The 12,866-nt window shown below is 38.2% G+C and overlaps 1 protein-coding gene across 9 annotated transcripts in view; it reads right to left on the bottom strand.

Annotated features, from left to right (window-relative positions):
- Positions 1 to 12,866, bottom strand: part of ralgapa2 (Ral GTPase activating protein catalytic subunit alpha 2) — a 120,216-nt gene that overhangs the window by 78,424 nt on the left and 28,926 nt on the right. For 8 of the 9 annotated variants that reach the window (XM_015039402.1, XM_015039403.1, XM_015039401.1 and 5 more), the window contains exons 4-16: positions 10,052 to 10,109; positions 8,227 to 8,270; positions 7,911 to 8,091; positions 7,691 to 7,806; positions 6,626 to 6,764; positions 5,318 to 5,526; positions 4,630 to 4,875; positions 4,321 to 4,503; positions 4,088 to 4,222; positions 3,545 to 3,693; positions 3,347 to 3,458; positions 2,947 to 3,184; positions 1,922 to 2,101 (exon numbers count right to left, since the gene is read on the bottom strand). In XM_015039402.1, coding sequence (XP_014894888.1) covers positions 1,922 to 2,101; positions 2,947 to 3,184; positions 3,347 to 3,458; positions 3,545 to 3,693; positions 4,088 to 4,222; positions 4,321 to 4,503; positions 4,630 to 4,875; positions 5,318 to 5,526; positions 6,626 to 6,764; positions 7,691 to 7,806; positions 7,911 to 8,091; positions 8,227 to 8,270; positions 10,052 to 10,109 — 1,990 coding nt within the window. The remainder of the gene's footprint in view (positions 1 to 1,921; positions 2,102 to 2,946; positions 3,185 to 3,346; positions 3,459 to 3,544; positions 3,694 to 4,087; positions 4,223 to 4,320; positions 4,504 to 4,629; positions 4,876 to 5,317; positions 5,527 to 6,625; positions 6,765 to 7,690; positions 7,807 to 7,910; positions 8,092 to 8,226; positions 8,271 to 10,051; positions 10,110 to 12,866) is intronic. The other variant, XM_015039400.1, reaches the window with a different exon arrangement.

Raw genomic sequence — 12,866 nt, 5'->3', positions numbered from 1 at the left:
TTTTTCTTTTTGTTTGACCGTCCGGATTAAAACAAAACAGAAAAACAGAGGGAAGCATTACAACGTTTGACAAGTCTATCAGTTAAACATATAATTTACTTCTCACTTCCCAATCAAATAAAAGCTGTTTGCAGCATTCAACCCTTATTTTTGGCATGCCGTCGAGGGAATTGGTCTGTGTGCCTGCAGTTAAACTGACATGGAATATACTGACCCTGACCAGTGACATGTCAAAGAAACAATGAGGGCCATCTGCTGGCCTCTTTGTCTACAGAATTGCATCCCAACTGGCACCTGGCCCCTTTCAAAGATTTCCACATAAGATCATTACGTCTGATAAACCCTGTGCATGGTTTTTGGTGTGCCGTCTGCCCCCGAAAAAATAAATACAATGCACACACAAGTGCTGGTCAGAAGTTTACATACACTCCTCCTCACCGGGAAGCACAATGAAGTTTAACTATCCTTTTTTTTGGAGGTTGGAATTATCATAAAATATACAAGATCAGTTAAGTTTGAATTTATTGTGAATTGTATGCAAACACACACACACAGAGACACTCTCAAATGTATGCAAACACAACCATCAGTATTTAGATGATTTTAAATAAGTTGTAAAATCCATCTCTTTATCCGTCTTCCGTGTGAGAAATTTACCTTGGACAAAGGGGTTACACACACCAAAGATAATAAATTGATAGATTAATTGATAAGAGAAACTATATGACAGTACTAAGGTTCTTGTCTAATTCTGGCTGGATTTCTTTTTCACTCTCATGATAAAAAGATCATTTAAATTGGTTAAATTCCTGCCACAGACAAACTCCTATTCATTTCAACAGGGTTGAAATTTGGGCTGTTCCTGAAGCTTAGCGATAGCCTGATTTATCCATATCAACACCACTGGTTTCAATGTGGTGCTGAAACTTCATCCAAGTTTCAACCTTTGATCTTTTGTAGCTATTCACTCATGTTGACAAAGAAAAATTTGAAGGTCATCCATCATCTTTATTATTATGTCCAGTTTGCACAACGCACTACCGCCGCTGACGGCAAAAAACATAAAAAGGCATGATTTTAGCACCTCTATAGTTAATAGGAGGTATAGCATCCGTAGCTTTGAAAACTTCAAGTTGACCCCATCAAAGACACATCACTGTCACCGTCACTAAGTAGCTCATTCTTTTCCTTGTCTGCCTATAAAACTTTTCTTCAAAAGGTCCATGTGGTTGGCTGAAAGTCTCAGTTGTGCGTCAAGCGTTTATTTTGGAGGACAGGATTTTGTCTTGGTCAGGAATTGTTAAACTGACTTTACTGTGAATCATCTCACTGGTATTCCAGCATATCCTAGTTCATCGTAAACTTTAGATAAATAAAAAGATAAATAAAGTTTAGACATAACTAGATGTTCTAACCAGATGATGATCTGAAACACACATTAATACTGATTTTGGATTATAATTCCAGATTGGCTCAGACCCCAGTCCTAATGAAAATACACAGGCTATGCTCAAAAGCCAAATCTTGGTCAGAGCACCGCAGTATCCAGGTAGAATCGTGCTAAGACTGTGCTAATGGACAAAAACAGTAGCTGGTATCTGTAGCACATGCTAGCAGACATTTATCTAAATATCAGTGGGAATGTATGTGTATATTTGTGCCTGAATGTGTGATTTTAATCTTGTGTGTATTGGATAAAATGTCCATAATATTAAAAATTGTACACCAACATTTTGTGAATTCATGTAAGTTATCTTGCACCATCATTCCTCCCTGAGGAAAGAAACTCTTGCAAATGAATCAATATGACAACAATGTTGATTTATATTTCTGGATAGTGCTGTAAAACAGTGTACATGTGGGAAGAGCTTTATAAAAGCCAGTGGTGTGGAGCTGCTAGTGGACCGTGGATCATACTAACCAGAGGCCTTCTGGCGGACATTGTTCCGGGCTTTCTCCACACCGGGGGCTCCTGAGGTAGTGGCAGAGCGAATCCTCATGGGCTCCTGGGCTCCCGGCCCACCCTGCTCTCCGTGGTTTCTCCAGCTCAGTGAGAACGAGCGTGCAACTGCAGCAGCCTTCTGGGAGTCCTGGATAACCCCTGGCATGCAAAGAGAGAGTTTTAAAGGGCTAAAATGCCAGTGGGCAGTTCTGGACAAGCTCCTGGTATAAATTCAGATTCAGAACAAAGGATTATCCTGACAACAAAGAGAGATTACTGCAGGGTGCATAATACTACAAAGACTACAATCTCCACAAATAAAGGCTTTACAAATGTTGTGCTGATTCACCAAGAGCCTTGAGTTAAATCTAAGTACAATGTACCAAACACACAGTTATTGTTAATACAACTGAATTGAAGCAAAGTTTAGTTTAAAAGAACCAAAATTATATCGCTTGAGGATAAAGTTAAATATTATCTTGCCAGCGTATTTCACTTCATGTTTTTCACATTTTGTCACATTACAAATAAACTTTGGGGTATTTTATTAAAGTATTTTAGTATTGATAAATACTAAACAAATTCAAAGTAGTTCATACCAATGAAGTGTGTACAAGAATCATTTACAACCAGTAGGGGTCGTCATCATGTCGTTTATCACTTATGAAAAATTGTGGATTGTGATAAGAATTATTTATTGGAAATGGTATTTTTACCATTTCCTCCACCGTTTGTTTATTAAATGCAGTTATTGCGTGTTGCTTAGAGGTATAAGTGACACTTTTTTAAGTAACTGGCATTCTGAAGAAGCCTATTTTAAATGTGGATGTTTTTCAAGAACAGTATATTGTGTTTGTGGAGCTACGAATGCTGGGGCATGCAATCACAGCCATACATTTGCCTAAAATTGAAAGTGGCATTAAAACTTTTGAAAGGCTCTGCGTCGTTTGAAACTTTTTTAAATCGTATCCCAATATTCATGTTTTCACATTTAATCCCCTTACCACGTCCTCGCTGCTTTTTCACCTTCTGTTCGCTGAGTTTGTCTAAAGGCAAGTTGGCCATGTCCAGGCCATAAACGGAGCGCGCCAGCACAGCCGTCAGCGAGTCCATGATGCTGGCCCACTCCATCACCAGCTCCTCCCAGCAGGTAAGAGAGGACAGCACTGCCAGCAGCTCGTCCCACAGCTCCCGAGATATAAATACGCTGAGATTTGCTCTAACCCACGCCACAATAATAGTCTAAAGAAAAAAAAAAAAAGAAAAAAATCAAGAGAGAAGAACTCAGCTTGTTCAGTATCTACTGTAACTTTTAGATGAGTTCATGAGGAAACTGTGGATTAAAAATCAAAAATGACTAAACTTCAAGTGAATTTAAATAAAATGGTCAACATTGACTTTTACCCTAAAAAGCAAGGATGCTAAACTTTCAGCAAAGCTGTCTTTTCTTTGGTTTTCTTGTGGCCTCTTCATTACTGCCTCTGTGATCTTCAGTAGCACCTGCAGCATCTGCTCCCTGAGGAATGAACGAGCATAGATCAAAAAGGCATCAGACCAAAGAATCATCGAAGAAAATCACTCACATACTCCAAAGTTACTAACCACGTCTGTGTAGTCATGCTGTGCTCCATGATCATGTGCCGATAGATGCTGAGAACATTCTTGCACACTTCAACCTGATTTTCCAGGAGTTTGGGAACGTCCTGGCATGGCTCCAACAGGAACACATTGGATGAGTTGGTCAGGAAAACCTACACAAATACATAAAGGTATATGTAACGTGTGTATGCGGACAGATTTGTTGGTAACCCTTTTAAAAACATGTTAAAAATGTATATTTAAAAAAAAAAAAAACAGAATTTAATTTAAACTAATTTATTCAGATTAGCTCATGATTAGAAATGTAATAAAAAATACTGCTAACTCACTGATCACTGCAAGAAAATTATAAGAATTATAAAAAGAAAATAATAATAATAGGGTCCCATTAAGGGTGGTGGTCTTCCATCCAGACATTTTTCATGTTCACCTGCTTGTTCATGTAAGTTCACTCTGACAGATCACCATCGTATGGCAGGTGTTTATCGCACTAAAAACAATTATTTCTCAAGGTAATTTTTTCATGTGAACCAAAGTATTACTGACCTGTAGTGTGGGCTGCATGCCAGCTTTAACGTCTCTATTCTGCTCCTCAGTGAGAAAACCCCGATTGATGGCACTGCTGAACGAGTAAGTCCTTCCCCAGCTTGACGAGCGTTTGTGACCGTGACTCTCAAAAGCCTTGCCGAGAACAAAGAGACAACAAAGGGAGAGGCCCAATAGGTTCGTAAGAATGTGGCAAACGTTCTGTCAACATTGAAACTTTCTGTGAATTTTACTTTTACATGCATGATGCTTGCATCTGTGCTGAGAACACGCTGTGAGTTTTCATCCACTTCATCTTCCTGGGTGGTTGGGTCAGGCTCGGTCATGAAGATGGGCTTTTCCTGCAGGATCCACTTTCTGTACACTTTGATGACCTTCCTGGTTGCCGAGGCTTCACAAGCCGGCAACAAGAAGGCCTGTGAGATCGGACAGAGAGGTTCTTAGAATGGAAGTAACTCGGTCAGGACAAACATATGACCAGCAGAGGGAGACAAAGTACAAGATATGAGAATAGTTCTTATGTTTGCAGATATTTGTTGTACCTGGTGGAAGACTTCATTGACAAAATTAACATTGTCCCTTGTGGACAGCAGAATGCAGTGCACCATGTCGTAGACATGCTTGTGCTCCTCCTCAATGCTACACAAACTGGAATCACTGGGCCTTCGATCGGAGAGCGTGCTGCTGTTAGAGTGGCTCTTTTCTGTATCCCCTGGTGGTCCGCTAGTATCCCCATCAGCAGTCTTATCTTTCTCCTTCTCCTGGCTGCTACCGCCTGCAGTGACAGTCTGCCAGTAACAAACAAGGGGAGAGAAATTAGAAGTCAGCATAAGTTAAAGATGAGGATCCTCACAGGTAAATAACTTGGCTTCAACAATACATACTAACATTTTTTAAATCATCATCAGCTCTACTTAAATGCAAATTTAGACTGCATGTACAGTTCTTTTCTTTTCTGATGTATATAGCACTTAAAAAGGAAAAAGTAGAATGTAATCAAACAATTTAAGAATGCTGTAGTTTGTGGAGGAGTTGCACTACTAATCAGTAGGTCATACAATAAGACATCTCTCCCATATTCCCTATTTATATAAAAGAGAATACAGACATTTTTTCCCCCTTTGCATACCTTCTTGCTCTATTCACTTTTATATGGTTAGATTTCCCAAGAACAATCTTCCATTCTTTCTGACAATAAGAGAAATGAACAGAGAGTGGCATCATATTCACCTGGATGAGTTTGGGAATGACCTCAGTGCCGTTCTTGGCGCTCTGCGCTGCAGCAGCACTGTTGACGTACTTCTTCTCCAGGAAGAAAGTGACCAGCCAGGTGATGAAGGCCACCCTGGGTGCCAAGTACTGATCCCTGGTGCAGAAAGTGCTCTCGTTGTTCCTCGTCACCGGCACATACAAGGGTTTCGGTCTGAGCGGGGGGAGTTCTGAACACAGAACAAAGGAGGGTAATATAAAAACTGAAAGGCAGACCTATGGCACCAGATCCATAGTTAGGGCTGTAATTGTTTGAATTACATGTTTTATTAAAAATTCCCAGGAAATGAAAATGACAAACATGTTCCACTTTTGTTGTTTAAAACTAAAAGGCAGAACTTCCAGGCAATCTCCACGGGTCTCTCCCAATGCAGCACACACACTTCATATTTCACCAACACTGGCCAAGTAAAACATTGTGTCTAGAATATGCATCAAGAACAAGCTGCAAGAAATAACTTTTTTTTTTCTGTTCTTGCAGAGTGCTGACCTTCAATCTTCAGTCATGAAAGAATCGCACTGAAATCTCTGCCCATTTGCTCAAACCATTTGGTCTGTGATCCTTCAGTGCAACAAACTTTACGACAGCCAATTTAGCTTTTTCACAACCAAAGAGAATCTACAACAAACATCAAGCAGCGACTGAAAATGTGTGGGGAAAAGTCCTGCAGTTTTGACTGTGACTGCAACCGACATCCGATTATTTGCGTCTACAGTTGTCTCTTTTTCCTCATACTCCTCTCATTCCCCCTCTCACTCCCCAAGAGTCGGATTCCAATAAGCGTATAAACGCCCGAAACATCCTTTCTATTTATTATTATACAGACATCCCTGACCATGTGTCTGGAATTTTCAATTGCAGTCTGCCATGTTCAGCTGCTGAGAGCAAAACTAAACAATCTTCTTTGGAGTTTTTTTTTTCCTTCAAATTAACAGATAAGGAGAGTCTGTGTAACAGTCATATTTGTAAATTTCTGTGAATTCACTTTTGTATTTTCATTTATTTTCGCACTTTGTACTCTTATGTCGTTTTACCATCTGTCACTGGGGTAAAATAAATATTACAGATATTGTAGTATAATGTGATTTAATTAATCATTTTATTTTTTAGACTGTTACTTAAGCAGCATGATATATGAAACTAACATTTTCACCAACATCATACCATGATAATCTCACACCGAGTCAGGTTTAATGTATAATGTGAGAATAGTTGCTTTACAAGGCTTCAACAACAAAGAGACACATGTACTGAAAGAATAAACTTACCTAACAAAGGCTTATAAAGATTTGTGAATTTGGTGAAAGAGGGGAATAGATGTGGAAGGTAGTACTTCTTGAAAAGACTGAAGAGAAATCTGAAGCCCGTGTCTTCGCTCTCTTTGTTCTTCCATTCTAAACTGGATGCCTGAAACAGACAAACAGCACAAAAGCAGACAAGGTCAAGACAATGTTCATGCAGCGAGCGTTTATTGTCTGCGTGACAAGGCTCATCCATCATAAGAAACAAAACGCAGGCAAGGTTTAATTGGGTTGAAATCAACATTCTGAGCAGCAGTTTTCTGCAACAATATGATTGAAGTAAATGCTGGTTAAGAATGACTGGTTATCACAAAGTACTCAAAAAGATGCACATCATGCTAATGAAAACAGTTTACCTTTTAAACAGAATATTGTTCAGCAAGGTGTATTGTGGTAGTCAAATTTGTAATCATCACCACTTGAGCCTCAAGATTAACTCGTTACATCACAGATTTCTAATGTATCTCTCTGTATCTCACTGCATACAGTGAGATACAGAGAGGATATAAACAAAGGAAAAACACACACAAAGCACTTTAAATCATATAAACACTGATTGCCTAATGAGAGTGCTCTTTTTTTGTCTGTTTCATAATAAACATACTTCACTGCACTATAAACAGAACATCATTCCACAGTTGGAGGTCCTATGGAGTGTTTGCAGCAGAAATGCTAGAGATTAATAAGGCACACCTTGATTATTCTGTAAACAACAGCTGCAACTCTCGTACGTGTTTCAGTGACAAATTAGGAATATGGCAGCATGTCAGTTGGGCCCCCACGGACAAAGATAAAAGCAAGTACAAAAAAGAACAATGTCGAGGTAGAAACGATTTTTTGAAATGTGTTTCATGTTTTCTTGCAGTTGAGGTCCGACTGAAATAATTTAGAAAGCCGCCAAAAACCAGATGAGTTTTATTATGTTCAGATACCTGCAACTCTGGATTTTAAAGAAGGTGCACTTACCTTTTTCTCCTGGATTGAAAGTGACAAATATTTGAGTTATTTCACACCCAAAGTTTTATTAATTACCTGGATAACCATGTACTTGAGCAGTGTTTCAAGAAAGTAACAAGTCAGGTCCTCTGCAACCTTCTCTCCAGACACAGCTGGAACCAAAGGGGTGATCTCCTCAGGCACTACCTTGGCTGTACAGATCGAAAAGATACAATAAATCCAAAAAATAATTATATGAACTAGATTGTGACAAAAAGGACTCTGTGCTAGCAAAATAAGCCTGCATCTAAGTCACCTTCTAGGGTGATAGAAGATGGGTTGTTAATGATGGTGTCAAGCGTGCAGGGTCCTCTGGAGGAGGAAACAGCAGGGAATCCCGGAACCAGACAGGCAAAGATAAGGAACTGCTCCTCGGCGCAATTGTCCCGTAGAGCCTGAAGCCACAGCAGGAAGAGACGGATCCCCTCACAGCGGATCTAGGCAGAAGATAAATTATTTTATTTTATACACAAAATCCAACTCAGTTCATCTTCAAAACCTCATGTGGGAGGAAAAGTAATGCTTCTGCATTTGGACGTTCATGTAGGAGTTAGGCACAATCAACAACTTACTTTAAATGAATTTCCAGTGTGCAGAAGTTTTTTCAGAATAGAACCTGAAAAAGAGAAGAAAGAAAGAAAAAAAAACACGTTTAGATATTTTTTGAAAACCAAAGTTGCAAAGACACAGCAACCCCACAAGCTGTCATCTTCACTGAGACAAATGGACTTTGAAAGGGCATCTTGACAAATGAACAGGCCAAGTGGCACATCACCACATTTTTCCGATCCAAATTAACATTAGTTGGCAGTACAACGAATCCATGAAGCCAGTCCGTCTCCTCTGTAATCAGATGAGACGTGGCTCTGATTGCGAGCCAGAAGGGGTTCGAGTGAATTAGGGTACAGTTTTGACAGGCAGCAGGCAGCCCTGTTACTATGAGGACAAAATGGAAGGGCAACATATTTTAACTGACCCAAATAAGAGAGACTTTAGGGGTAGGTGCTAGACCATGTTAATTTGGAACATTACTTAATACGTAGCAAGGTATATTATCAATCACAAAATAGAATAAATAAAACAAAACAGAAGAATAGAGCAAGTTACTCTGGTGCAAAAAGTCATAAAATTAGGTTATTTACCAATGAGCTTCTTAGGGATGTGTATTAGAGTCACTGTACTTTGATTATTTCAATATATTATGAAGGGGGTTTGTGGTGTCAGCATTATGTTGAGAAGCATTTTTGCTCTGAATTTATGGTAGATATAGTGATAGTAGTTAGACTGTAGCTCCCAGAAGCACAGTCAAACTAAGGAATCCATGAATGGACAACAGACTGACACGTGGATGGATGAAACAGGCTGAGATGAAGGTATGAGGAGGTAAAAAAGGAAAGAAAAAATTAAATTCAACAAATGACGGATGAATGGACGACATGTAGTAATGGAATATATTTTTTTTATATCTTCCATTTGCTCTTTTATAAAAAAAAAAAATCAGACTCTATGAACTTCATACACACGCTACATATTCAAGAACTTAGCAGTACAATAAATTGAATGATAATGTTTTTTACACACATGGAACACTAAAAATAATTGGAAAATCATTGGAACAAATTGCAACAGGTATTGTAAAAACTAGAAATGCTGGTTATCCATAACCTGTTGGCAAGAGGATCTACAATAAAAAAAGATGATTGTGTTTTTTATATATTTTTTTCATCTGGTGTTCTCATCAGAATGCCGGATGCACAATAGCGTAAATTCATCTTTTCATACTCGTGGACTTGAGAACATAAGTGTCTAAACAGCGGTGTAAAATGTCTGTGACCTTGCAATTCTCAGAATGAAAGGGACTAAACAACTAAGTCATGAAAGTCATTCCAGCCACCCAGGGAATTTGTCAGGAGGCAGAGATTTTCAAGCAGTACTGGAAATGGATGTAAAAATGTGATAACAAAAAATATGGCAGTTATCTTGTCTCAAATGTGAAAATAACTGCACCACAACTTGACCAGTGACACATGAACTGATGAGTGAAAGAGAAAATCCCCTGTGAATGCAGGGTGGGATAAGGGGCGCATCGCAGAAACGGACAGTCTGCAACACTGATCTAGATGTGAACAGTTTTAGCCACCAGAACTGATACAAAAAGAACTGTTATTACATCTTGAAAAAAATTGTATGCAGCAGCAATATTTTAAGTGCACCTCAACTAAATTACATTTTAAATCGAGTGCTTATTTGCATTTTCAAATGCTAATTTATTTTTCCTTCCAGATACAACACTCCGGAGTGCTTGTGATGTTCTTTTATATTTATAAATGTCTCAGAAGTTAGAAAAGCTCCAAAAATAAATAGAACATACATATTGCATATTGTCCAAGTACATACCTATACTGTGAAATTGCCATCTGTTGTAGATTTTCTCAGGCAGAAGTTGAAGAATTTTCTGACGAAAACAAACAAAGTTATGGTTAGGTTTATGAAAGGTTTAGTTGCTAAAAGTTCTCAAAAAAAACAAAACAAAACAGTAGCAACAAACTAAAACACCAACAGAAGAAGAAAGTAGAGACTATATAAAATAATTAGACTGGTTTTCATTTACATCAGTTCTGACCTGTGACAAATACTTATTTAGTATCCATTTTAATAACCATTACATCAGTTTTTAAGTAGCTATTAAACTAGATAGCTAAATAAAATAAGATTGAATATTGTATTGGAAATAAATGTCAGCTGCATTAGTGTAGGGTATACAGACTGCCAAGCTGTTACACTTCAGTTTTGTGTTGCTTCTTGGCTCTCAGTCAGTAGTAAAACTAGCTCCATTTCCCAAACAGACAGATAGCTGAACTCAGGTCTTCAAAACGAGAGTCCAAAAACCCATGGGCACCATCAGTGAGGCTGCATCTGCTTTCTAAAAACAGTATTAAAAAAGGAAAGGTGATAACGACTGACTTTACTTTGGTAAGTGCCATCGTTTGACTGAAGCGGTACATGTTTCAGGAATACAGTGCATCCACCCTTTGCCTCCACTTTCCCTAGAAAGTCTGCAGAACCTCGAGACACAAGAGAGCACTCAACACCTCAGCGTTAACCACGTTACAACTCAATTAGTGCACCCTGACCTTTCAGCAGCCTATCATTATTCCTGAATCCAGCGACAGGTTAGCTGGGTCCCGCTGGAGAGATTGAAAGAGGAAAAAAGCCTGGGGGGGAAACACTGCAACTGTGGCACCCCTCGCTACCCGATAGTCGGTTCACTGGGATCAACCTGTGCTCCCGATGGTTCAATTCTTATCAGGCCTAATCACTGACCCAATAAGTCTTCATGATTGCAATGTGGAGGTCAAGCCTGCCTTTTTACTGCTTTACGAAGGCAGCTCTGACCCACTTAACAAGACAAGCATTGCCGGACAGCAAAGTAAAAAGCTCATCTGCCCCGGAGAGTGAGAAACTGAGATAGTGAAGGATTTGGAGCATAACAGGAAAAAAAAAATGCAAAAAGATTAAGTCAGCCGCAGCTATACAGAGCTGCAGGAGCATCGCACAGAGAAAGCTTGCAGGATGGAATCATTTTAAAGGTAAGGTGATCAAATTCTTAAAATGTTGAAGATATGTGTATTTTTAAAAATAAATACATCAGTAAATGTACTAGAAAAATTCTGAAGAAATTTAAACGAGGGGCTGCCAAAGTGAAAATTTTTGGCAGCCCCCCGTTCTAACTGTTCTAATACAGTTAGAACCCAGTATTCTAATGCTAAAAATTAGCACCAAGTCTAAGGTAAGCTACAATGTACTCAATGTGGAGAGTCACTAGCTTGTTGAGTAACTCTATTCAGTATGTTGAAATTAGTGCAAAATCTAAAGCGAGTCAAAATGCTAATGTTATGTTAAATGCTGCAGGTGGGTATAACTAGCATGTTGTCTTACATTGACTTCCTCCATTCAGTTTGCTAAACATGGAGAAAAAAATCATAAAAAAAATGCTAAAAAGCTTATTTTAGGGAAAAGGCTACGGAAAAGGCACCACCACAAACTAGTGCACTGCTAATGTTTCTGCTAATGTTAATGCACTGCATGAACATTTTTACACTTTTACTGCTGTTGGTGAGTTTTGCAGAAAAGTGAAAATGTTTATTTATTATTATTATTATTTGTTGTAAGGATATTACAAAGCAGCCATTTCACACAAAAGTAAAAATCTAATTTATACTTTGTGCCAGTTCGTTACCAGAAAAATATACTCGTCTCTTAACACAAAATTAATTACGAGCAATATTATTGTTTATAAAACATAAGCTCTTTTGAGATACTCCTTATCTGCTTAGTAAATTTTGCAAAAAGTAAAAATCTGATGTTTACTTCAGATTTTTGGATACCAAAAAAACATACTCAAGACAGTGAAAATGATTTTTATTTTATTTTATTTTTTGTCATTTGTTGTAAATATATTATAAAGCACCCATTCAACACAAAACTAAAAATCTGATTAATACTTCATGGCATTTCAAGCCACATTAATGGTGACAGAAGAAATATAAATAACAAAAAAAGAGACATTCTATTGACGGTAGAATAATGGATGCCTTCCATGCATTGTATGGCAGGTCCCAATAATAAACCTAGATATTGCTATGGTTAATGGGAAATTCATGTCACATAGACATATGTTTCTATTTAGTTGAAAAATTTAGTCAATAATGTCAATCTTTATAAAATGAAGCTGCTCTGACTGATGGCACACACTCACCCAACACTTTATTAGGCACAACCGTTTAATTACTTGTTAACACAAATAGGAAATCTGCCAATCAATAGCAGTGATCTTATGCATTTAGACATCTAGACAAGTTGCTGAAAGTCAAAATGAGTGTTTGAATGGAGAAGAAAGGAATTAAAGCGTCTTTATACTTGGCATGGTTTGGCACAGCTGTGGTACGGGTGGTAGCGCACGTGACTCAGGTAGAGAAGGCGGAGTCCTCAAAGCGGCCATTATGAGTTTGAGTCCTGGCCTGTCGACCCCCCGTTTTCACAACCCCATTTCCTGTCAATCTATTGTGAGATTAAGGCCACTAGAGCAAAAAAGTCCTTAAAAAATAAATAGAAAAATAAAGCATAGTTGTTGATGTCACACAAGAGGAAACAAAAAAAAAAAAAAAAAAAAAAAAAAAAAATGGAAGTTTTGGTGAGGAAAAATTTTTTT

This window comes from Poecilia latipinna, unplaced genomic scaffold, assembly GCF_001443285.1.
Source record: "Poecilia latipinna isolate Pla-1442-1.1 unplaced genomic scaffold, P_latipinna-1.0 Scaffold471, whole genome shotgun sequence".
In the NCBI taxonomy this organism is placed as follows: Eukaryota; Metazoa; Chordata; class Actinopteri; order Cyprinodontiformes; family Poeciliidae; genus Poecilia; species Poecilia latipinna.
The sequence above is the reverse complement of the archived record's forward strand: the minus strand, read 5'-3'. Positions and strand labels throughout refer to the sequence as shown.